The 26529-nt window shown below is 40.9% G+C and overlaps 1 protein-coding gene and 1 pseudogene across 2 annotated transcripts; both read left to right on the top strand.

The window, feature by feature from the left end:
* The first annotated feature begins 4533 nt into the window (after nt 1-4533).
* LOC309707756 (kallikrein-8-like) lies at nt 4534-8596 on the top strand (annotated as a pseudogene). Its single transcript has 6 exons — nt 4534-4582; nt 5758-5938; nt 6071-6260; nt 7808-7860; nt 8125-8282; nt 8382-8596. The product of its transcript is annotated as a kallikrein-8-like (transcript).
* Nucleotides 8597-18441: 9845 nt separating this feature from the next.
* LOC309709324 (uncharacterized protein) lies at nt 18442-19846 on the top strand. The gene is made up of 3 exons (XM_082537889.1): nt 18442-18548; nt 18694-19010; nt 19219-19846. Coding segments are annotated over exons 1-3 (780 nt in total). The 5' UTR covers nt 18442-18546; the 3' UTR covers nt 19680-19846.
* The last annotated feature ends 6683 nt before the right edge of the window (nt 19847-26529 follow it).

The following is a 26529-nucleotide window of genomic DNA, read 5'->3' on the forward strand; positions in this document are numbered from 1 at the left end:
TTTTTTTTCTTTCCTTCTGTTTTTTGTTGGAATTTCGAGGACCCTGCAGACACGACGTATTAGCAACACTCTTAACCAATAGAAACCACAACCCTAGTTCTAGAAACAGTTTTAGATGTTTTATATATACATTATATTATAATGGTTATGCTCGGCTTAATCACATCCTGTATTATCCTCTCTCGTAGCTGAGCGCAAATGTTGTGGAAATCTGAAATAAATCAGGTTTTCTCTGCGACTTTAATTTGACTTTGCATTGGTTCAAATTACCAGCAGGTCCATGTGCTTTTTTACAAAGCACCTCCAATATTTACACATCACTGCCACGATCACACAATACGGTCAGAACGCTGTGTGCGAAAGATAACTGATGCATGAGCGTGTGGTATACCTGAAAGATTATTCTTTGCCCTCATAACAATAAATAAAATCTGTTTATTTATTCAAATTATTAGGAAGATATGCTCATAATAAATTGAATACATACCAATCAAGTACATTTCTTTTGGCCAGATTCCATTAAACTTTTTTCATGGACTTAAAAAAAAACAAAGACACAGAAAGTTGACATGTAATTAAATTAAAATCAGCATTTTGAGCATAAATATTTTCTGAGTGCATGAAGACAGAATGACAAAACATGGAGCCTTTCACTGAGTCAGGTCAGCTTCACACAGTCTTAAAATTTCCCATTACACTAATCAGTTGTTAATACCTTTGCGGGGAGTGCACAAATGAACAAACAGCTAAGCACCTGAATCTCTGGAGCCATTACTCATAGCAGCAGCTTTGGAAAACCATCACTTTATGCTTTTTAAACAAGTGCCATTAACATGGGTTCATTTTTTACTTTTTGTGCACTTAAATTTGAGTCCTCAAGACAAATTGGCGGTAAGAAGTACTGTATAACAAAGTACAGGGATAGTGCAATCACAGTGTCACATATTTTACACAAAGCAATTTTAAAATGCTGTGTTTGTTTAGACATTTAATTCTGATTCAGAAATGCAAACAAAGTGTTCAAAAATAGAGATTCATACGAACATAGCAGGCACTTTGCTTTGCTCTCTCATCTTTCTGCCTCTGTGAATAGCTGTAAGTAAAAATGGAGGGGCCATTGACTAACAGTCCATGTTCAGACCAGACTTTTTAACTGAACGAGGCAGTCACTTTACGACCGTCAGCCAGTGCATTTCACCTTCCTCCTTAGCAATAACTAAGGCAAAAATGCAGTTCAACCCAAGGCATAGTGAGAATGGGCTTCATGAACATGGCTGAAGCAAATGTCATGTTCACAGTGTGAGATATGCTGAGTGGTGCATAAGTAGTTTGGGTCTCCTTAGAGAGTACTCTGAAGGTGTGCCTGCATGTGTGTGTTCTTCTATTGTCTGTCATTCCAGCACACAGTTCCAACATTGTTACTTTTCAAGCACCTACACCTGTGCGGCAGACTCACACCCAAGCTCCTGCAGTGGGAACTCTAACCTTTAGTACGTGTGTCCCCACTCAGCCAGGTGAGATATAGCAGAACAATTCAGAGTCTGACAGTAAGGGTGAAGACGAGCCTGACTGTTGGTCTGCTCCAAACAAGCCCATAAGCAAGCTTTGAAATATTATGTTACAAAATTGTGAAACTGGGACATGAAATTTGATTTGAAAATGAAATTCATCCTGATCAGGAGCTGTTATGATCTAAATGGTGTTCTAGATCCAGTAAGCAAACAGGAAGAGCTGCAATGTGTGTGCTTTTTCATTAATGAATAAATAATACAAAGCTATAGTGCAGACTACAGCGCCATCCAGTTGGTGTTCGCTCTCTCTGCGGTAGAGTATCACTTCCTGTTCCAACACATAGTGGTGTTTTTGTGTAGCTTATCTGCGTAGCAGTTTAATTATAACCTTATAGATAACTTCTTATTTCATAGGGTTAGGGTTAATCGTCCTGCTTGACAATGACGTGCCCAAAGTGAATTGACTATTTCGCTTTGGACGTCTGCTTTCAGCACCTGACGGCATGTCCGGGTGAATGAGCCGCGCTTTGTGTTTACATCTTTTTGCGGATTCTGTTTACACATTCAAAATAAAGAGAGAGAAGTTTGTTTGTTAATTTCCCCCAGGGATCAATAAAGTATTCTGATTCTGATTCTGATTCTGATTGTTTGTTTTTTGTTTCTTTAACTTTCATCAGAGTCAGAAGTATGCATACACTTCCTTATTATTTGGTAAAATTGCCCCAAAACTGTTTCACTTGGGCCACACGCTTCAGGTGTCCTTACACCAGCTTTCTGCAACAGTTTGCTGGAATCTTGGCCCACTGCTCTTGACAGAACTGGTGTAACTGGGTCAGGTTTGTAGGTCTCCTTCCTGAGCGGTATGATGGTTGTACGTTCCTGTACTTTTTATTCTCTCGTATTATTGTCTGAATGGATGAATGTGGGACCTTCAGGCATCTGAAAATTGCACCTAAAGATGAGCCACACTTGTGGAGTCTACAATTCATTTCCTGATGTCTTGGTTGATTTTCCTATGATGTCAAAGAAAGAGGCTCTGTGTTTGGGGGTGTGGTTTTACATGCATCCACAAGTGTGCCACAAATGAACTCAAATGGACTTAATTAACCGATCGAATCATCTTAAGCTCAAAATAGAAAATATCTGGAGTTTAGCTTTTGTTTAAAGACACTTGCTTTTACTTTACTTGAGAGATACTGACCTCAACAAACAGCTTGGGTTCTTCAACTGTATCTTATGGACACTCAGGTGAAGAACAGAGCTGAGCTATGAACTGATGGTCACCTGATGGTGAGTTGGGTCAGGTGGTGGGGGAGGATGCTGGACACCCCTTTAACTGCCAGTTCGACAGCATTCTGAGGGAGGCTTTGGACACTGAGTCAGAATGGACAATGTTCTGCTCCTCCATAGCTGAGCCTGCTGCAAGGAGCTGTGGCAGCAAGGTGCTTGGTGCCTGTCGTGGTGGTAACCTCCCAGAAAGGAGCCATTAAACTGAAGGCGGAGTTCTATCGGGCTTGGTTAGCCATCACTCAGCGGCCTCCAGCTCACACTGGAGGGGTTCACAGCAGGGCTGTGCGATATACTGAATATACTCAATGTATCGCAAGTTTTTCCACAAAAAGTGAAACACTGCCTGGACTGACAAACAAACCATCCTTAAAGATATTAGAACACACCAAGCTTCTGTGTTATTTGAGCCAGAGACTGCACTTGTGGATGAACAATAAAACCATTTTATATTTATTATATCAGTAATGTAACTTGCAATACAAAGTTATGAGAAGCTTAAACTTAGTTTCAGAATAATTAAATCTGAGACTTTGTTTTATTGTAAGGTTAATAAAGTTTTTGATTGTGTGACAAATAAAAATATGAACTTTAATTTTGAAAATATTTAACTATTATTAAATAACACCGGGTACAATATTGGTAATATGTGTGTTGTTCAGCAGAACAGTGACCAGTATGTTGGCTGATATACTTTATTTATATTTTAAAATAAAAGTTTGGCTGATTTTAACGTATTAAAAGGAGTGTTTTTAATAATTATTTTTTGAATAAAAGTACAGTGTTTATATTAAATGTTGTACTAGAAATAAGTTCAAGGATGATAAAAGGTCATGTGACTTTGTTGGATTCAACTTGTATGCAGCAAAATGAAAAATAAGTTACCACATGTTGTTTTTTAATTTGGTAAATAATTGATAAAGTGTTAAAAGTAGTGGTTGTGTTTGACCTCATCACCAGGATGAGTTGGAAATACCTCAAATTCCCTCAGGTGGCCTTTTGCTGGTTGGATTGCCACTACAGTCTGTAAACTGTAGAGGTAATTTTGTGAGCTCATTGGATGAGCAGTTTCTGAAATACTCAGACCAGCCCATCTGGCACCAACAACCACGCAATCTCTTTCCCCCATTCTGATACTTGCTTTGACCTTCAGCAGGTCATCATGAACATGTCTGTATGCTTAAATACTTTAATTTGCTGACATCTGATTGGTTCACTAGATATTTGTGTTTACCGAGCAGGTGAACAGGTGTACCTGGCAAAGTGTGTGTAACCCTCAGTGTAAATAAATCCTAAGTAAATAAATCCTTTTACGAGTCCACAAGAAACACCACAAATCACAGGGCAGTCTGTGATCTTTCAGGACAGAGACATCAACAACAGTGACAGGACCCTCAGCGTCTTTCTACTGAAGCTGTCAGGCCCTGCTCAAATTTGAGCCACAAGCCTTTGGATGAAATTTAATTCAGGTCTTGACCAAAGTACATTTATGGTCAGTTCATACTGTAGATCTTCTATAAAATCGACGGTTTACACAATACTCAAAGTTTCATTTCTCAGCTTCATTTCCCTCCCAGCACTTTATGAAAGGCAAAAGCAAAAACTGCTGATGAGTAACTTTGCATCAATGTGTGGAGTATTGCAGCTTTTCATGCAGCATGATAAGGCTTCATCATGACACTGGTGACTATACAATGGTCACCATTCAGACAGAAAGGCAGTTGTTAGAGGGTGAATGGCAGGAACACTGTGTCTGCTGCCTCTTCTCTTGCCTCTGTGTATCAGTGAGTATTCAACAAAGGTTTCTATATTTAACTGCTGGTTCTTACTGCATAATTCTGTCTGTATAATATAAAAATGATTCAATGCATCGAGTTATGCCAAACCTCACAGAAACTGTGCACGGTGGGTATTCTGAATTGCTGCTCGGCACATATATGCAGACCACAGTCAGAGCCTTACCCTCTGCTGCTTGAAGTCACACAGAGGTAACCCACTCGCTCTCTGTCAGCACGCAGTCGCAGACTCGTGAGTGAGGGGTTTTTTTTCTTTTGTTTTGCTCTTCTACTCTTAAGAGCTCCATTAGCCACACAGAGGGCACAATATGTTCTGCATTGCTTCTCAAAGTTAGCATTGGTTAGTGATCATGAGCTGTTTTAGGTTTATAAATCATTGGTTTACACCACATTCCTCTGAATTAATGTCACAAATTGACAAACTGACAGTGAGATACAGTGAAGTGTGTAGAACATGTAATTCAAATCAGAGCACGAGCAGAACAAGAGCATGAAGCTGAGATCAAACTTCATTTGCTTCCATCTATAAGGTGCAGGTCACTGAGGTCTTCTGACAGAAACCTGCTGGTGGTTCCTCGTTCTAGGCTGAAAACTAAAAGAGACTAAGTGTGTCTTCAAGGCTGTTGGCTGATAATCTATGGAATGCACTAATATTACATTTGATCTCTGCGGTCTGAATATTTGAAAGAGCAGCTCTACTTATTTGTACAGGCTTAATTTTAGGTAGTGGATATTATTATTGTCTTTTAATGTTTGTATTTATTTTTATTGATTATTATTGTGAAGCACTTTCTCTATAGAAACATTTTACCTTCATTTCCCTTCTGTCACTTTATGAAAGCCAAAAGAGACGATAAGTAACTTTGCATAAATGTGTGGAGCTTTGCAGCTTTGCAGTTGATAAAGCTTCATAATGACACTATGTGACTATGCAGTGTCCAATATTCAAACTGAAATGCAGTCATTAGAGAGTGAATGGCAGCAACACTATGTGTGGTGCCTCTTCTCTTTTCTCTGTGTATCAGCGAGTGCTCAGCTACAGTATCTATATTTAATGGCTCTGGTCCTCACTGTGTGTTTCTGCCTTACTTCTGAGAGCAGATATTTTACAGGTACAAAGAAAAACTGGCAGTGACCTGGTGGGCGGGGGATTCCTCTTTCAGGTGTGACGGCGAACACAGAGGTCGCTCTGCAAAAGAGAGTCATTGGAGGTGATGAATGTGAGCGACAGTATCATGTACAGCTCAGAGCAGTTTATCCACATGGACTTTCCAGCTTGTGTGGAGGCTCTTTGATCAGCGACCGCTGGATTCTGACTGCAGCTCACCGTCTGAAGCCAGGAGGGTGAGGAGATCAGAGCAGCAACTAAAACTTGTTTTTGCTATTCAGTAAAAAGTAAAATACATTCAGACAAGATGAGAAATAGAATATGGTGACCATCAGTAATCATGTTTTATGTTTGCTGTGCACATGCAGGACCATGTTTGCAAATCTAAGTGTGCATCAAGGGGGTCCGAACAAGAAGTGCAGATAACAGCAGAAGCTGAGATCTATACAGACAAAGACACCAGCACAGGCAGAGTTCATGACATCATGCTGCTGCAGCTACTAGCAGCTCTGATATCCAACCTATAAAACTACCTGACTGTGATGAACCTCCTAAAAGGCGAGTTGTGGATGTTTCTGCTTCAGGTTCATGTGTTCTGACAGATACTGATACGTCGTGCTAACTTCAGTTTTAGATTCAAATGATACATTTATGTTCCTGTGGCTCAAAGTTTCTTGCTTTGAAGTTTTTTTTCTTAAAGTTTCTTCTTGACCTGAGCTCTGTGCTGTGAAGTGAGTTCAGCATATGTAGAATATATTTCCTTTATCTTAACCCAACAGTGGGAATCAGGATAAGTACTCACAGGAAGCTGCTTATCAATTCAAAGCCCTGGTTATCAAGTTAACCAGGGCTTTCAATCCTAACGGATGTGGATAAACTATACTGGCAGTGCAGGTTTTAAAAAGGAAGATAAAACTGTAATATTAGAAAAATATGAAGGGTTTAAATGCATAATACAGACTGAAGGTAACAGCTGCTGCAGAAAAATCAGTGTTGTGTGTGTGTGTGTGTGTGTGTGTGTGTGTGTGTGTGTGTGTGTGTGTGTGTGTGTGTGTGTGTGTGTGTGTGTGTGTAAAATTGCTGTAGGGTAGCTTAGTAGTAAAAGCACTATATGAATGTGCAAGCACTTCAGATGCTTTGTTCAATAAGACTGGATGAAATCTATATCAATAAAGTCTAGCCCATTTGGAGACAAGCAAGAAAGACAGCAAAAATCCTGACTGACATCACGGCCTATCATTACACAGGAGAATCTGATGGATCATTAATTAAGTATTTCATTTAATTAATGTTTGAAAGACAGTTTCAGCTTTTATTCTGTCAGCTACAAACTTTCTGCTGTTTATTAGTTTAAGAGAAAATAAAACTTAATATAACAACAGAATTTAAACATAGGCTGCAAACTGAAAAATGTCTATGAAAAAATGCTATTGAAGAATTTTAGCCCCTCCCACTGTCCATGTAGTACAGTAGGAGGGTCTAAAGTTGAAAGTTTCAAGGGATTTTCCAGGAATGGTGATGCTGCTTTTCTGGACAAATGATCTCTAAACTTGAACTTAACCAGAGGGATATAGTACAAAGAAAATTCAACAAGGCTTGGCTTACTTTGTGTTAGCTGGCTTGAGAAACCGTAAAACACCAGTCAGTGTCACGCCGCCGGGTATATCAACTTCTCTTTTAAGCTGTGCTTTCTGCTTCACGCTCCGTGCCCACGCATGTAACAAGGGCTGCTACAAGGCCCTTTAAAACAGGAAGTAGCATGTGCTGCAGTGAGCTTGAATGGTGTCCCAATGCGCTGAGCAAGCACAGTGCAAGCATGCTAGCCAGGTGTGGTGCGTGATGATAAAGTGGTGACTAAAACTCTATAAAGGACATAACTAATATAACAGCAGGTCAGGGTTACTCTTACAATTTTCTCTGGTAAGAAGTCAAAATCCTTCATATAGAACTCTGAAGTTACCTGGAGAGATGAGATCCTGCTTCATAGTACAGGCCTCAGGGCAACATTTCAAAGTTAACGTGCAAAACAATCAATATATGTATTTGTATGTAACTGACAAAAAAAAGGAGAGAAAAGCGTCCAAACACTTCTTGTGTCATTCCAGAGTTGAGGTCGCAGGTTATGGTGCCACCACTGGACTAGCTAATGAGAAAAGGAGTAAGATGATTTTTAACAAATTTGTTGTATTAAGAAAAAAGAAAACAAACCATCCAAACTGTTACTTTATTAGTAAAGAGATGTTGCAGATATTTGTACTGAAATTGTATTTTTCTTCATTTCTAATGTGTTCAAAGTAAAAACAAGCTTTTCCTGTGAGCTCAGACCATTTTATTTCTTTCTGCTGCATTTCTGCAGAAAATACAAATCTGCATCATTTTTTAAAAAGTGCTTTAAGCTGAACTAATTGTCCCTTTTTTCTAGAACCTGGTGAATCACCCTCTCTTCACTGTGCAGAGACTGAGGTTGTCAGCTGTACAGAGCTCAATGATATTTTACTGAAAAAATTCCCCGAGGTCCACCGAGTCAAGAGCTATCAGCACTGGTTCTGTGGACAAAGTCCTGGGAAAGATATATGTCGAGTGAGTTTGCATGATCCCTCAGCTCACAGCTGCATTTATTAAACATTCAAAATACAGAAAGATTTTATAAACCTGGGAAACTGTATTTCTGTCTTGCAGGGAGACTCTGGTGGAGGAGTGGTTCATAATGGCAGGATTTATGGGGTCTCTTCTTTTGTGGGAGATCCAGACTTTGTATGCAGAGCACCGGCTGCCTTCATGGACCTCTGTGATCCTGAGTATGCAGATTGGATCAGGAAAACTATCAACCCATAAAAAGCTGTGAGGTGTGGATAACTGTAAACAAGCTGAAATAAATAATCTTTTAGAGTTTAGCTTTGGTTTCTTTTATTCTGTTTGATATAAGCAGTAGAGGATTTCAGAATTTCTGTGTTATTTGCCAAAAGACGTTTTTTCAGCTGCACCCACACACAGTTTCTTTAGATAACTTCAACTGCAGAAAGTAAAAACTCAGCATTAAGTTTCAAATGCAGTTTTAAAGATAATGATAATATGGTGTCCCTGAATACTGAAACTGCAAAAGTTTTTTCTATTGACGGATGAATAAAAGTTGTGTTTTATTAAAAGTTGAATAAAACACAACAGAAATAGAAAAAAAATGCAACAAGGCTGAAAAACTGAACAAACAAACAAAAAACAAACACAAATTACAACAGAAATAATAACAACGATATAAAAAAAATAGAAGTAGAAAAAAAACATTCTCATCCTAAAACTTGGTGACAAAGTGGAACATGGTAAGGAAACACTCACTTAAGTGCTGTCATTACTCAAAGGTTCCTGATAATCATGCATGAAGTGATTTCTGGAGGGGAATGAAACTTAACTGAACTGCTCCCTGTGACATTTTGACCTGTCAAACGCAGGCGTAACTCCTGTTATTCATTGTTGTATTGCAGGTCTGCTGTGCACGACGTCTGTGAATCTGAGTAATTTGGTACAGATGAAGGAATAAGACTGCTCAGATGCTTTGGGTGTCACGTAATGATCCCTCAGGTTTGGGTGTCTTTGGTGCCCTTTGATTTCAATCTACCTGCACATTGAACAGAAATCCTGCCATGACAGAACACACTAATGCCTTTTCAAGGGAGAACCGATCCTAATCTGAGCTGTCAGCCCCAAGTTCTCTGCAGTCATCAAATCAAGCATAATCTGGTTTGAACAGGCTCCCTGCCTCACTGCAAAAGCCTTTTTACCAGCTGCTGTTTGACAAATTGCAAAGCCTCTGAAGAGACTTTAGAAAGGGGGAAAAAGGATACGAAGAAAAAGCTGAACAAAAAGCTATCCATGCACTGTTTAACATTTCACTTGGAGCTTATTGACTGTATTCTATCTGTGGATTGCATTATAGCTTCTCTGAGAGCTTTGCTCCCTGAAGATTTTATGATCTGTGAACGCTGAGTCTCTCTTGTGGCTGTAAACCAGTCTGCTCAGCATGGCACTGCATGGCAGAGTTTCTCTCCATTTTTTTGAATCACCTTTGCTCAGTTGTACTCCTAACTGATCTCCTGAGTTTGGCTGTATTCCTGGACTTTGCCCTTTAGTTACTCTTCAGTCTCTTTGACACACAGGCTGCCAAATTTGAAATAACATTTTTAGTTTTGGAAAAAGAAGAGCGTGTCTAGCAAATTCTTGCACATCCTTGTTCTTAAATAGCACTTTTCTACTCAAGCACTCAAAGTACTTTATACACCTCATTCACCCATTCATACAAGCACTTTTCTGTACCTAAGTTCTTTCTATCTAACATTCATACTCTGATGGACACATGAAAGAGCAGTTTGGGGTTCAGTATCGTGTCCAAGGATACTTTGAGATACAGATCAGATCAGGCAGCGATCGAACCTCCAACCTTCTGATCGGTACTAATTGGACGTTTGCTGCTGCACATGTAGCATCACAGCTTAGAAGATGGTGGTGTGGAAATGTGTTTCCCATTAACAATTGACTAAGAAACTCTTAGTCAAGGGTTAACGTCACTAATGTCAGTATTTTCACTGATCTTCATTAGATTAGATAAACATTGTGCCTTAAACCTGAGCTGTACAGGAAAATAGATTTCTGATACACATGTACATAAACAAATAAAGAGAGATGTTTCCCACCTGCTGAGAAGACAACAAATGCATAACCTGATTACCACCATTAATCTCACATCCACTGATTTCTGGCACCTATAAGTGAGATTGAGTTCACTGTCCTGCTGTCTTGGCCTTTAGGAGAACACAGTGAGACAGATGAAGCTTGCACCAGATGGTGGGAACACAATGATCGTGGTCTTAGACACAGCATCCACACTCTGTACATGATAGTGTGTGTGTGGTGCTGTTTGCAGGAACTTGATGAGGCTTTGCTTAAGTGGAAATCCACTGATGTTCAAGCCCCAGGGAAGTGGGCGGGGGGATAGGACCTCTGGGGCCCTCTTCCTGATGGAGCCCTACCTGACTCCTTTCACTGCTAAAGCAAGAATGGTGCCACAGCTCATTGAAACAATACTTCATTTCATCAGAATCTTCAAATGATTCTGTTAAAAACAACCGCCCAGTGTACTTGCATGGCAAACATCGTGATTAGATATTCAAGAAGAGCCTCTTAAAGATGAAGGTCTGTGTCTCTTGACCTAAACACATAATCCAGTTAAATCTGATTTATGTTCATTAATGCCCCTCACACTGTAACTTAAAGTAATAAATCGGTCACTGATTAATTACAGAAGTACGTCTGTGAGCATAAAGATGTAAGCCTTGGACCATCAGGATAAAATGTGGTTGGGAAACTTAACAAGCTTTGATAAAACTTCATCAGTAGCTCAAGCAAGACCTCAAAACCTTCGATCACCACGGGTGGTTAGCAGACTGTGGTTGTACCATGCAGCCTAACAACATGCAGTAAATTGCAGGTTAAAGCAGTCTGCTTACACATTGTTAAACGAGGGAAGGGAACTAATGTGGCTGTCACATTACCCTTTTGTCCCATTTCATCCCAGGACTTGATTCAATTGCTGCTCACTTTCTACAATACTTAAAACTGATCAGTAGGACCTGAAACTGCAAACATTCAAACATTCAGGCCAACAATCAGTTGGTGAACATATTAATCTACTACAATTAGCAAAAATGAATAAATAAACAGAAGAAAGTTGGAGTGATATCAGAGTCATGCAAGTTTTTGACCAGCAGGTTAAACTCATGCAAATTAGCTTCATCCAGGCTCATGAAAACACTGTCCTGCTTATAAACAGCAGATCATTTGTGTCAGTGTCAGGATGGTTTATATTTGAGCTTTTAGTTCACACAGAACAATTTTTATTAATTGTTTTTAGCGATTACGAAAGTCTGTGAATCCCCAAATTGTTCAGTTGTTCTCTTTGCTCCCCATGAGGTCACTTTCACCATGTGACAAAAACAACACCCCACTCTACACACTCGGGCCACCAGCAACTTTCTAAATCCTCAATAAAAAGCTGACAGGTTGCAATGATGTTCCAAATAACTTATTAAGAAAACAACTAAATACACAGAAAATTTTATGAAAATTGGTTTATTTTATATCTCATAGTTTTAAATGATGCAATAAAAATATGTACAAAACATCACAAACTGTAATATTTTACAAATGCTTACGTCCTGCTGATGCAATGGAGACATCTTCCAGTGACAGTCTTCATCAGTGTGAGTGTGAGGAGGATCCTAAACCCACCGACACAGAAGTGCATGTTCACAACTCCCTCTGTGCAGGCGGGGTCAGGACCCTCCTCACCCAGGGTGAGGAGGGTTGGTGCTGTGGCCAGTCAGGTATGAAGTGCTGAGAGTGGATCTTTGGTCCTCTGTGCAGCTCTGTCCACTCTCAGCTGCCCTGCAAAGCAATAACACAAGAAAGACGTCATTTTAACACAAAACAGCATTTTCATTGTTGGTAGCTGCAGTATGTTGTTAAAAAAACTATTTTAAACCCAACGTATACACATGAAAAATATAAATAAAGCTAAACCTACAGTGCTGCTGACATAGGATGATGATTTATACCAACTATTGGAAGAATTTTGTCTTCAATACAGTTTGTTGTCAATGTGAGGTGATAACTTACATAGTTGGAACACAGCACCACTCTCCCGTTTTTCACTTGGTCATCCATCCTTCTCATCGGGTTGGTCGGGGTAAGGCTGTCTTCTGGGTGGGGTGTTTGCTCCATCTTGGACGTAACTGGAAGTAATAACAACTAAAAAACGACCTTTAATTCACAATGTAATATTAATATTAATGTCACATATCAAGAAAAAAAGAAATACATTTCACATGTGCGAGTCACATGTTCATATATCTGTAAAAACAAAAACACAAAGGCAAAGTTTAAAAACACGTTCTAACATAAACTAATCAGAGTCACTGTCATCCATGGAAAGGTTAAAAGGCCTCTCCCAGAAACGTCTGACTCCAAAACTACCTGAGGATGTTGAAGGGGCATCAAACTGGTCACTCACCTTGCACCTCTTTGCACTTACCTCTTCGGTGCAGATGTCTTCTCTGCTTCTCTTTTCTGAGGAAGGAGCAGCAGAGAGATCAGCTGAGGAAGCAGATGACAGAGCAGCTGAGGAAGGAGCAGCAGAGGGAGCAGCTGAGGAAGGAGCAGCAGAGGGAGCAGCTGAGGAAGGAGCAGCAGAGGGAGCAGCTGAGGAAGAAGCAGCAGAGGAAGCAGCTGAGGAGGGAGCAGCAGAGAGAGCAGCTGATGAAGGAGCAGCAGAGGGAGCAGCTGAGGAAGAAGCAGCAGAGGGAGCAGCTGAGGAAGGAGCAGCAGAGGGAGCAGCTGAGGAAGGAGCAGCAGAGGGAGCAGCTGGGGGAGGAGCAGCAGAGGGAGCAGCTGAGGAAGGAGCAGCAGAGGGAGCAGCTGAGGAAGGAGCAGCAGAGGGAGCAGCTGAGGAAGGAGCAGCAGAGGGAGCAGCTGAGGAAGGAGCAGCAGAGGGAGCAGCTGGGGGAGGAGCAGCAGAGGGAGCAGCTGGGGGAGGAGCAGCTGGGGGAGGAGCAGCTGGCGGATCACCAACCTGGGCAACAACTCGAGGGAAGAATGGGGCATTGGCCTGGCCGAAAGGCGGCATGGCGATGGGGGCAGCACCTGGAGCAATAGGACGTTGCCAATCGTGCCAAAACGGCTCTGGAGGGTGCTCCCGGATGAGAGGGGAATCATCTCTCTCATCCATGGTGTCATACCCAGAGTCATCGCTAAGCCAATCCCCCCACTCTTCTGAGTCGCTCCAGTCAGATGAATTGTCAGTCTGTTCACTCACCTCTTCATCGTCTATAGGTAGGTAGGGGGGGTACTCACCATACTCACCTTGCTGTTCACCGTCATCAGCATCTGGTGCTTCATGAGAAGAGGGTGAGGGTGAGAAAGGGATAAAATACCTACCATACTCACCTTGCTGTTCACTGTCATCAGCATCTGGTGCTTCGTGAGATAAGGGTGAGGATGAGAGAGGGATAAAATACTCACCATACTCACCTTCGCTGATACGCTGGGTATCAGTGTCCTGAGCTTCACCAGAAGAGGTGGTGCTCTGGAGACTGTCATCCAGGATCCTGATGACTTCAGGAAGGCCTTCTTCTGCAGGGCGTTCAACCACATAGTCAAGACGCCCTGTGAGGAAACAATTTTTAAAATAACATTAGGAATGTAATAGACACCCAGTGTTAAAGCAACAGACCTACATCTGTTAGTTTGAGCAGAGGATGAGAGAAAAGCATTTTATGTCAGACTGAATGACACTTCTACTTGTTCAATCTTTAAGTCAAGTTTTTTAATAGAAGACCACCAAACCTCCACCAAGGCAGCTCACTCTGTGTACTTTTAAGGTGACACTATATCAGGAGTGGGCAATCTCAGTCCACGAGGGCCGGTGTCCCTGCAGGTTTTAGATGTGTCCTCGAACCAACACAGCTGATTTAAATGGCTAAATTAGCTCCTCAACATGTCCTGAAGTTCTCCAGAGGCCTGGTAACGAACTAATCATGTGATTCAGGTGTGTTGACCCAAGGTGAGATCTAAAACTTGCAGGGACACCGGCCCTCGTGGACTGAGATTGCCCACCCCTGCACTATATTGACACTATATATGTCACTGTATTTTGTGTACATTCAATTTGTTTTATTTGTTCTTTGTAAGCCTTTATGCAAACACTATGTTGGAATAGGTAATGGATAATAGGTATTGATTTGTAAATAGCCGGACATGAGTAACTTATTATATAAATATACTACAGTACATTTATAACTAACCATGCAGCTCATTCTCCTGTTTTATTTACAATTCACGATGTCACACATTTTGAAAAAAGCTCATAGGTTAAATATGTGGATGCAAACCATAATGTAACATTTAGACCACATGTACCAATCGCATGTCCTAAATATAAAAAAAACAAAAACAAATTTATATATATATATATATATATATATATATATATATATATATATATATATATATATATATATATTTGTTTTTTTTATTTGTTTTTTTTTTTAAATAAAAACACAACCTCCTTGGCAAGAGTAAAAATTGCACACACAAAGCTCTGCAGGTATGTCTGAAAATGATGGTCAAGTGAAAAACAAACAAACAGAAACTCTTAACTCAGAATCCACATTTTTAGAAATGTGCACAAGGACTGTATCTGCCATAAGGACAGGTACATCTAATCTGTGGTAAACATGCTATCCCTGTGTAAATATCCCTGTGTACAATATCTCTCTCTGCTATCTAATAAGGTTAAAAGCATTACCGTAACAGAAGATGGTCTTAATGCCATTATTACTACTGTTTTCATATTCTTTTGATATTATTTTATTTGCATTTTTTTATCTTTGTGTTTTGCAGCAGAGAAAAAATATAGTTTATGTCAATAAAGCCTTTGATCCGGAGAAGAAAAGGATGTCAGGAGGGGACCTGGATCTGTGTGTTTACGCCTGCGTGTTCTGACCCGTGACATCTTGAAGATGCCGTTACCACAGAAACTGATTTTTGGGCATTTTACAAATTTTAGTCCATTAAGCTATTTTTAACCATTTCATTTTAAAGAAAAGTGTCAAATTTGAAGCCTTCAAGTCAAAGTAACACCTTTTTTTCATATTCATACACCAGTCGTTAATAATTTCTACACCTCTCCCGGAAAATTTAAAACATACAAACAATTTACAGGAAACAGACTTGAAATACACATATTTGATCACGTTAAAACTTGATATTCACACTGGAACTTGTTAAATTATTACAGTAATTTACATTTAAAGAAATTTTCACACTTACCTGCAGCGAAGTCCAGGTGACAGTCGGGGAGTCCGGGTCCACGGCGAGCCATCTTCAAACTTGAAAAACAAAAACAAGTACAAACGATGAAGTACTTGTTCTGCTCTCAAGTTATATCCGCTTTTAGTGAAATAGTTTGCAAAACTTAGCTTTCCACAGGCTGAGGTTGGAGCAGGTCGAAACAAGTCCACGAGCAAGTGTAAACAGACGTTTGGAACCTTGTGCAGCATTTATATACCCTCGGCGGCCATGGTTACGGTTGTCAACGTGTACACGTGCACGGGATAGAACTATCCGGTTGTCCAGTCTGACCTCACTAGCCGTGTCTGGGTCTAAACTCCGCTGCAGGTCCATATATCAAACGATCACTATGGCATTACTGAGAGTTGAAAAACTGTCTAAAGTCTTTCATTTTTAATAAAATGATCAGCGTTCTGCTCTACCAGGTGTAACAATTGAGTTTAACATCCAGGCATCCATGAAAACGGAATTTATGGCATTTAACAGAGTTAGAAGTTAGCAGGGCGTTAGCTCGCTAGCTTCTATCTAAATACAATATAGCATGTCCTGACTGCAGGTTTTGGAAACAAATTCAAACGTACAGCTCTGCTATCACTTCCAGCATAAATGAAGACAGAAAACTAAACAGCAGTGACGTTTGTAGGGTTACTGAAGTTGGGCTAGCTGGTATATAATGATGTGCTACGTGACCGCTAGCGACACAGCTATGTTAGCATAATATAAACAAGCTAACTTTTTTCCACTCGATAAAAGTTAATGTGAGTGTTCTCGGTGGTCAGGAACAAATGTAATCGCATGGCAGGATGCTGTAAAAGGACCAAACTTCAGCCAGGAGGACAACTGAGATAATCCATCCACAATACGAGGTTAGTCATTCATATACTGCTGCATGGGCTGGGCTGTAGTTACATCCTAAGGTTTTAAAAACTGAGCTTAAATAAATGATTAGCGGTAATAAAAGCCGAGGGAGGTCAACAGTGATCACTGACTGTTTTAGGAGCTTTTTGAGATCAAATAGAAGAAAATACATAACATTAAACATGTTAACAATACAAAAGCCATATTAAACGCAGACTACTTTAGACCCGGAAGTAGGATTCGTGTGTCATCACTGAACAGCTAAATTCGTAGGAATGTTTTAGCTTATTATTTGGATAACCACCGTCATTACAATAAATTAAATTTGTAGTCATTTAAAACTCACAGGCCTACAATCAGCTGGCCTATATAAAAAACAAAAACAAAACTTGAACACAGTGCTGAGCTGCATCTCAAATGAATCTTCCAGCTCTCAGCTGACATGTACCAGAGCCCGATTGATGGATCAGTTGATCAGGATCATTGGCCTGATATAGGTCTATCATAGTGACATGGCTCTTAATCAGTAGGGTTACATGTTTCCCGATATGATATATTTTTCAAAGAACATAATGTGGATTGTTTTTATTTGTTAGCTGTATGGGCAGCATTTTTGTGTATGTGATCCCTTTTCTTAAATTACATTTTCTATATACACATATTTTGCTCTCTTAGTATTTTTAGAACCTGACTAATACTGAAAACTTTAGGGTGATACTGATAAAAAGGAGTTAAAAATTTAGATACTGATACATTGGTCGATACTCTTTTTACAGATAGTATACAGATTACAGAACTTAGAATGTATACAGAAATTCATGTTTTTTGCAATGATCGTTCAAAATTGGTTTACATTTGTAAATAAATACAGCAATATATCTGCAAGATTTGACCAAATTCACCACTCTTTTATACTATGCTAAACAATCAAAGATTAGCTCATGTCTAGTTGAATGATGTTTTAAAAATGTGTTTTCCTGTAGTGTTAATCACAGTGATGTTATGAAGTAATGTATGAACCTGACGTATGATAATATTTATCTCTACAGAGGAAACATCCATCGAAGATTGAGCAGTACAATATCACTGTGGCATCAACATCTCGTCAGCGAAAGACCACAGCCACACCAAACAAGCTCTCAGCAAATACACAAGCCAAGTTACCAGACCTGATGTTGAGAGCTGCAAACAAACATGTTCCACAAGCAACTGTTGACATGCTTGTCATCAATTTCATATGTGAGGGTCTACAGCCAGTGGTAGAACAGCCATCTTTCAAAGAATTGGTTACCACATTACAACCTCAAGCCAAAGTCATCTCCAGACCCACTGTCTGTGCCAGAATCTGTGAAGCTGCTGATCACATGAAGATGACTTTGGTTGCAGCATTGGATAAAGTCAAATTTGTTGCTACCACTACTGATTGTTGGTCAGCTCATCAGAAAAGTTACCTTGGAGTCACATGCCATTGGAGGAAGAGTCCCTGGAAAGAAGATCTGCAGCACCAGCATGCAAAAGATTGAGAGGGTCTCACACATTTGACATGCTTGCTGGTGCGCTTGATGATATCCATTGCCAATACAAGATTAGAGGCAAAGTTGTAAGAACCACAACTGATAGTGGATCCAACTTTGTCAAGGCCTTCCACATGTTTGGGGCACAAAATGATGCAGATGAAGCTGAAGATGAAGCAGACCCAGAAACTATTGACCTGACTGACCATATTGACTACCATGAGGCAAGTGCAATTCTTGATGAAGACTCTGGTTTGGAGTATCAACTCCCGCCTCATCAGCGATGTGCATGTCACCTGCTAAACCTTGTGGCAACATCTGATGCTGCCCTAGCAGAGAGCATGAATGACACCTACAAGAGGCTCTCCCGTGCAAGCTTTGCAAAATGCCAGGCCATTTGGAACAAAACTCATTTGGCTAATGAAGTGGTAGAGGACAAGTGTGAACTACAGATCATTCGTCACAATGCAACACAATGGAATTCAACCTACCTTGCCATTGAAAGGATAATACGCATCATTGATGAGAAGGGGGAAAATGCCATCAGGAGCATTTGTGAGGAGTTCAAGGTGAAAATGTGAGTAAAATTGGACACCTACCAATATGGTTGCAAATTTTGTGAATTTTCCTTAATGGATGGTTAAAAACGTGAGCAGACTCTTAATATTAAATCAGAAGATCCCTATTATAGTCATGGTGGGTTTTGTTGTTGTGTCTTACAGGTTGAGTCCTGCAGAAGTTGCATTCCTTAGGGAGTACTGTACCACCATGAAGCCACTGGTGAAAGCTTCAAACATTCTTCAGTCTGAGTCCACTTCCTTTATGGGATGGCTCCTGCCAGTAATCCAACAACTACTGTCCAAACTTAGCAGGCTGGAGACATCAAGCAAGACATGCGTGCCACTCATCAGAGCCCTGCAAAATGGCCTTCAAAAGCGTTTTGGAGCGATGATGGAGGATCCAGAGTTGGCTGCAGCTGCAGTCCTCTTACCCAAGTTCAAGACTTCCTGGACTGACAGAGCAGATGTAACAGAGGCTGGTAAGGATTCATGTGATCCCATTTTTGTGTATTTTTACATTTGAACACATGCTTAAGTGAGTATTTCACCTAATACATTGTAAGTTATTGATGGTCTGTCCTGAATACTAAACAATCCTTTTTGAGAATTTGCCATTTTTAAATTTGTGTTCAGGAATAATCACTGAAATGTAAATAACAAAATTGTGTTATCTACTTGCAATTACAGCCTTGACATACATCAAACAACATCTTGAAACGACAGAGCATGAGAGTGAGGATCAGCAAAGAGAGTCATCTGATGAAGATGAATTCTTCTCCAGACCAATCTCCAGAAGGCTGCAAAGTGCAGTTGAGCTTGATGGTTACCTTGCTTGTGCCACAGACACCATGGAGCTGCTGCACTCCTTCTCAGGTATCAAAAACCTCTCTCTTAAACTGAACACAGCTCTGCCTGCTTCTGCTGCGTGTGAACGACTTTTTAGCTGTGCTGGTCTACTCTTCACAGCCAAACCAAGTTGGATTGCCTCTGTTAATTTAGAAAACCAGCTCTTGCTGAAACTGAACAAAAGGTTCAAGTGTGACAGAAATGCTAAGAGTTTAAGACACTCACCTGCCTGTTGTTCAGTGTATGGGGAAAAGTTTAAATGGTTCTACGCATGTTCAGAAACATATTTGTCATTGTTTTAACAAACAAAATTCCTTCTTTTATATCTACATTTATTTACAAAACAAGTTACCTTTCTATACCTTGTTCATCTGAGAAATGTGCTTTGAACATAAATATTTATACTGGTGAATCGAGTTGAATGCCTGCTATTAACGACAGAATAAAACATCAGTCTGTTAAAAAGTAATTAATACTCTGAGTAGTTTTTGAGAAGAGTACTTTGTACTTTTACTCAAGTATTTTTTAACACCAGTACCTTTTACTTGTAATTGAGTACAATTTAAGCAGTGTAACAGTACTTGTACTTGAGTACAAATTTTGAGTACAGCAGGTGGATGAGGGAAAGGGGAGGAAGGAGGAGGAGAGACCCGCGGACCGGCCGCGTCTCGTATTGAAAAGGAACCCGATTTGTCCCGGACTTCAGCTTGAATGGAAAAAAAATACACAAAGCTGGAGTTCTTCTGTGTCTTTACGTGGCCAGCTGCCTCTTCTTCTCCCATTCTCTCTCCCTCTCTCTCCTGTTGCTACTTAAATCATGAAACTGATCAATGATCAGCTGATCGCTTTTCTCTTGGAGATACTATATAGCTCATGCTTACGGAGCCCCTCTGATGACATCCTCCAAAAAATAAATAGATTGTGGCGACAAAATACTACTTCCTGCCCTCGAAATAGTATAAGTGCCCACGAAATACTTATTTGTGGCCACAAAATACTATTTCGAGGGCACGAAATAACGTGCGCACGAAATGCTAATTTGTGGGCACGAATTGGGTATAACGTGGCAACGAATTACGCATTTGTGGCAACAAATAGATGACGTGCGCACATCATATTGATACATTGGACAGCTGTGTAGAGACATAAGCATAAGAGTAGGCTAAACCTGTACAACATGGCCAGAGACAGTATGATTGAGTTTTATTTTTGTCATGGTCTGCGTGGCAGACCTTGGGTGTGTGGGGAAGGAGGACCCAAAATGCGTTTATTTACAGTGGAGTAAACAATACACAATAATAGGTCTAGGTCCCTCAGACCCAGATCCCTGACAATTTTAGGCTGGGAATGAGCTACACATGCATTTTGAAAAGCCTGGCACTGAAAGGAACCATTATTATGGAGAGACAGTTAAACAGGATATTAAGAGCCCAGTTGCATTGCAGACGTAAGTACGACTCGGACGTTGGGATAGATTCTATTGTCAACCAACTGCAAGGGCCTGGGAAGGATCACGGTTATTGGTCAAGTGTTTCGTGCTCACAAATAAGCATTTCGTTCACACGTTATACCCATTTCGTGGCCACGAAGTAGTATTTTGTGGCCACAATTTATTTATGTTTTGGACCATGTCATCAGAGGGGCTCCGTACATGCTAATATCACATCTTCACTTTTTTTTTTAGAGGTAACAATAACTTTGCATTCTCGCTACTCAGCATGCTCTAAAACAGGTATATGTTAGTAATGACAACATTTAACAAATGTTTTTAAAATTCTAGCCGTGCTAATTAGCCTTAGGATTGGTTGAGGTCTGTGAAAGCCTTTGGAACAAAATCAGTCTTGTAAAGCTCACTATTTTCCAGCTGAGCCTATAGCACATTTGTTAAAGTCAGTCCGGATTGTACAGCTTCTAATCAGAAACAATTAAAGTTTGTTTCTTTTTTTCTGCTCATCAATCTTTTTCTGTAACCAGGATACCTGGAAAGTCTTAAATAACTCATGTTAAAATGTTGCAGTGCTGTAGAGTGGGGTCATGTTAACAATCCATTCAAACTTGTGGTCTTCAAGGTCAACTTTAAGATTTATTGGTTGAAAATTGACAAAAAGCTTTAGAACTTAGAAACTATCATTCCTACAACTGTGCTGTGTATATGTCACAACATATAGCAGGAACCTATAAAGGTAACTGACCTTTGACCTCTCCTCTAAGAAGGTACATGTAATGTCCACAGTGATTAGACATACTTAATAAAACAGTGTGGGGCACAGAGTATTGTTGTGCATCAGTGTGGAACATGTCAGTAACACTGAGGGTTACACACACTTTGCCAGGTACACCTGTTCACCTGCTCGTTAAACACAAATGTCTAGTGAACCAATCAGACGTCAGCAAATTAAAGTATTTTAGCATACAGACATGTTCATGATGACCTGCTGAAGGTCAAAGCAAGTATCAGAATGGGGGAAAGAGATTGCGTGGTTGTTGGTGCCAGATGGGCTGGTCTGAGTATTTCAGAAACTGCTCATCCAATGAGCTCACAAAATTACCTCCACAGTTTACAGACTGTAGTGGCAATCCAACCAGCAAAAGGCCACCTGAGGGAATTTGAAGTATTTCCAACTCATCCTGGTGATGAGGTCAAACACAACCAGTACTTTTAACATTTTATCGCCGTGGTATCCCAGTATTCGCTGCCTGTCTGTTGTCAGACGCATTTGTGTGACCATAAATACCACTTAAGTGGGAAAAGGAACTTCTGGACATCTCTGCTTGGACTGCTGACTCAAGTGTCAAAAAATGATTTGATAGAGGAACTTGTATTGGAAAAAAGAGGAGCAGGGTATTGATCCCTGTTGATTTACCCGTCAGTCTACAGTCATACCTTTACCTATGACTAAAATCTGACACAAATGAGCATCTTCTGAAGGATGTCTGACCTCTGCCTTAGAAAACACAATGAAGAGCTGAGTTATTTGGAAAGCTACTCGTTTACACCGAAAGGCACCAGAGTGGCGGCTCACTGTTCTCCAGGAAGAGCAGGAGTAGGTGGCTGGGGAGGGGGACGTCTGGGCATCATGACCGGACTCAGATAAGCAGCAGAAAATAGATGGAAGGAAGTCAGGTTTAGTAATATCAGTTTTATATTCTTTAATCTTGTACACCGTATAAATGCCTAACATTTTAATCAGGCTTCCTGTAGAAACAAGATGCTGCTGCGTCTCTGCTCACATGGAGAGGCAGAGGTTGAGGTTGTGTGTGAGAAATATATTACTATGAATTACTAGGCTAACAATTACACCAAACTGCCAGGCTTGACACCATCTGAAAAGTAAAATGAGCATAAAATGAGCAGCTTACCCAAGCCAAGTTAAATAGTATCCCACAAGTAGCTCATTTTACTTTTGCTCCCCCAACTTATTTAATCAACCAGCCACAGTGTGGAGCTGACATTCCAATCAAGCTTAATCAAACAATTAAGCTCTCTCTTTCATAGATATAAATAACTGCTGCTAGCTATGACGTTTAAGGAGTGAATAGTGAACTTCTTTTAATGGTGTGTTTAATTAATTTTATTTAATAACTTGTGACCTTTGAGTCCCTTCCTTGCAAGAATTATGGCCAATGACGGAAATGTATGTATTACATTTAAATCAAATCAAATCACTTTTTATTGTCACATCACATGTGCAGGCACACTGGCACAGCACATGCGAGTGAAATTCTTGTGTGCGAGCCCCACAAGCAACAGAGATGTGCAAACACAACAACACAAACGAGCAAAATACAAGAATGGCCAACCTGAAACTAATAAATATATGCACAATATATAATAGTGTATGCATTTCTGGATGTGTATACTAAATATTTTCCTACGTGTGTGTGTGTGTGTGTGTGTGTGTATACACATTTTTACAAATTAAATAGTAAAAAAATAAAATATAATAATAATAATAATAATAATAATAATAATAATAAAATATACAGAGTTGAATATGTGCAAAACAAGTGGCATTTATATACAGTGTGGAGTGCATAATGTTGAAGTTCCAGTAGTGAAGCTGAGGTGTCTATGACGTGTTCAGCAGTCTGATGGCCTGATGGAAAAAGCTGTCTCTCAGTCTGCTGGTACGGGACCGGATGCTGCAGAACCTCCTTCCTGATGGAAGCAGTCTGAACAGTTTATGGCTGGGGTGACTGGAGTCCTTGATGATCCTCCCCGCTTTCCTCAGGCAGCGCTTCCTGTAGATGTCTTGGAGGGAGGGAAGCTCACCTCCAATTATCCGTTCAGAGCACCGCACTACTCGCTGGAGAGCTTTGCAGTTGTAGGCGGTGCTGTTGCCATACCAGGTGGTGATGCATCCAGTGAGGATGCTCTCAATGGCACAGTGATAGAAGGTCCTGAGGATGCGGGGGCTCATGCCGAATCTTTTCAGTCTCCTGAGAAAGAAGAGGCGCTGCTGCGCCTTCTTCACTGTTTTGTTTGTGTGTACTGACCACGTAAGATCCTCAGCCAGGTGTACGCCAAGGAACCGGAAGCTGCTCACTCTCTCCACAGCAGCGCCGTTGATGGTGATGGGGGTGTGTACTTCTCTGCACCTCCGGAAATCCACTATCAACTCCTTTGTCTTTGCGACGTTGAGGGTGAGATGGTTGTCTTGACACCAGTGGGTCAGGGCGCTGACCTCCTCCCTGTAAGCCGTCTCATCACCGTTGGTGATAAGACCCACCACTGTAGTGTCGTCCGCAAACTTCACAATGATGTTGGAGCTGTTAGTGGCTGTGCAGTCGTAGGTGTAGAGTGAGTACAGGAGAGGGCTCAGTACACACCCCTGTGGAGCACCAGTGTTCAGTGTGATGGGGGATGAGGTGATGCTGCCCAGTCTGACCACCTGGCGTCTGTCAGACAGGAAGCTAAGGATCCAGCTGCAGAGGGAGCTGCTCAGTCCTAGATCCTGCAGTTTCCTGTCCAGCTTCGAGGGAACGATGGTATTGAATGCTGAGCTGTAATCTACAAACAGCATCCTCACATACGTGTCTCTCTTCTCCAGGTGTGACAGGGCAGTGTGTAGTGTCAGGGCTATGGCATCATCAGTGGACCTGTTGTGGCGGTATGCAAACTGTAGAGGGTCCAGTGAGTCGGGTAGTGCAGAGCAGATGAAGTCCCTGACCAGCTTCTCGAAGCATTTGCTTACGATGGGGGTCAGGGCTACAGGTCGCCAGTCGTTCAATGAGGAGATGGTGGAGGATTTGGGTACAGGGACGATGGTGGCCATTTTGAAGCAGGCTGGGACTACAGACAGAGAGAGGGAAAGGTTGAAGATGTGCGTGAACACTCCAGCCAGCTGAGCCGCGCATGACCTGAGGACGCGGCCGGGAATCCCGTCCGGACCAGTAGCTTTGCGTGCGTTCACCTTCCTGAAGCACTTCCGCACATCCTCCTCAGACACAGTGTGCGCACTGACGTCATCCGCGGTGCGCACACTGTCCGGTCTCATGGTGTTCGCTGTGTCGAATCTAGCGTAGAATACGTTTAGATCCTCACACAGAGAGGCCGTGGTCTGCGGTGTGCTGGTTTTCCCTCTAAAGTCTGTGATCGTGTTTAGTCCCTGCCACATACTCCGAGGGTTGTCAAACTGTTGTTCCACCCTGTCCCTGTACTCACGTTTGGCTGCTTTGATCGTCTTCCGGAGTTGGTAATGTGCGTGTTTGTAGTCCGATGTGTTCGCGGAGGCAAAGGCGGTGTTCCGTGCCACCAGTGCCGCGCGAACATCTCCGTTAATCCAGGGTTTTTGATTTGGGAAGGATTTGACTGTTCTGGATGGGACGACATCTTCCACGCATTTCCTGATAAATCCACAGACTGAGTCTGTGTATTCATCAATGTCTCTGGCGGCCACGTGAAACATTTCCCAGTCGGCGTGATCAAAACAGTCCCGCAGCGCAGACTCCGATTGGTCCGTCCAACAGTGCACCGCCCTCCGGGTTGGAGCTTCCTGTTTCTGTTTAAGATTGGAAAACAATGTTAATGCCACAAACGTGAGTTGTCATATACATCTGTGAGTTAATCTGCACAACCGTGTGCACATGTGCTCTGTGCATGTACACACACAAAGAATTGACCTTTGTTCCTTAAATTTGTAGCATTGCCTCTGTGCTGACTGATGGTGCTCAGTGGCTTTTGCTTCTTGCTTTTAAATCAGATGTCACTCTCAACATAAACACAAGCTACAGCAGCCAAGCAGTCTTAGCTGAGGAAACAAAGATACATTTCCTCATTTAATGTAAAATATTGTGGTGATGTTATGTTATATTAGGCAGGCAGCTGCCCAAATAACACTGTGACAATCAAAAGTATATCTATTTTGAACGCCTCAGCTGGAAAAATTCAAAATGGTTTGTAAAGTTGGCCACAGGTCTGTATGTAAATGGGAGTTAAAACATTGCTTCATATTTGGATATGTATGATGTTAGTGTTTCTAAAATACTAAAAAATGTGTTTATTAACAAAGTAAACTAAAAATAGACATTATTAAACTTTATACTTTTAACTACTGAATTGAACATAATATGAGATAATGTGTTTCCACTGTGGGAATGATGGATCCAATGACAAATAACTTTCAGATTAGTAAAGCTATATTTTTAATCTTTCTAGTTTTCCATTTCTATTTAGATGGTTTATATTTATATTTAAAAGGAACAGGATCATAACAAAATAACACCACTGCAAGTGTAACAAAAATATGTTGAAATCAAATGGTATGTTATTTGAAATCAATATGAAACAATGACACATGCATTTTATCCAATTTTTTTTATTTATTTAATTTTTCCCAATTGTCCAAATTAGTCTGTGATTTGCCTTATTGTCCAACAAATCATATTTATATACAAATATATGTGACTCTCAAATATGATTTAAATGGATCATTCCTCACTTGATGACGAATTATCCATTTAAATATTTGCAGAGTCCTAAACTTGATGCCAGTGAACTTATCAGCGGTTGGTTTTAAGAAAAAAAGCCCAAAAAATCCCCTATGAGCAAGCACTTGGCGACGGTGGGGAGGAAAAACTCCCTTTTAACGGGGAGAAACCTCCGACAGAACCAGGCTCAGGAAGGGGTGGCCATCTGTCGCTGCCGAGTGG

The sequence above is a fragment of the Aulonocara stuartgranti genome (genome assembly GCF_965226115.1).
Source record: "Aulonocara stuartgranti genome assembly, chromosome: 6".
Lineage (NCBI taxonomy): Eukaryota > Metazoa > Chordata > Actinopteri > Cichliformes > Cichlidae > Aulonocara > Aulonocara stuartgranti.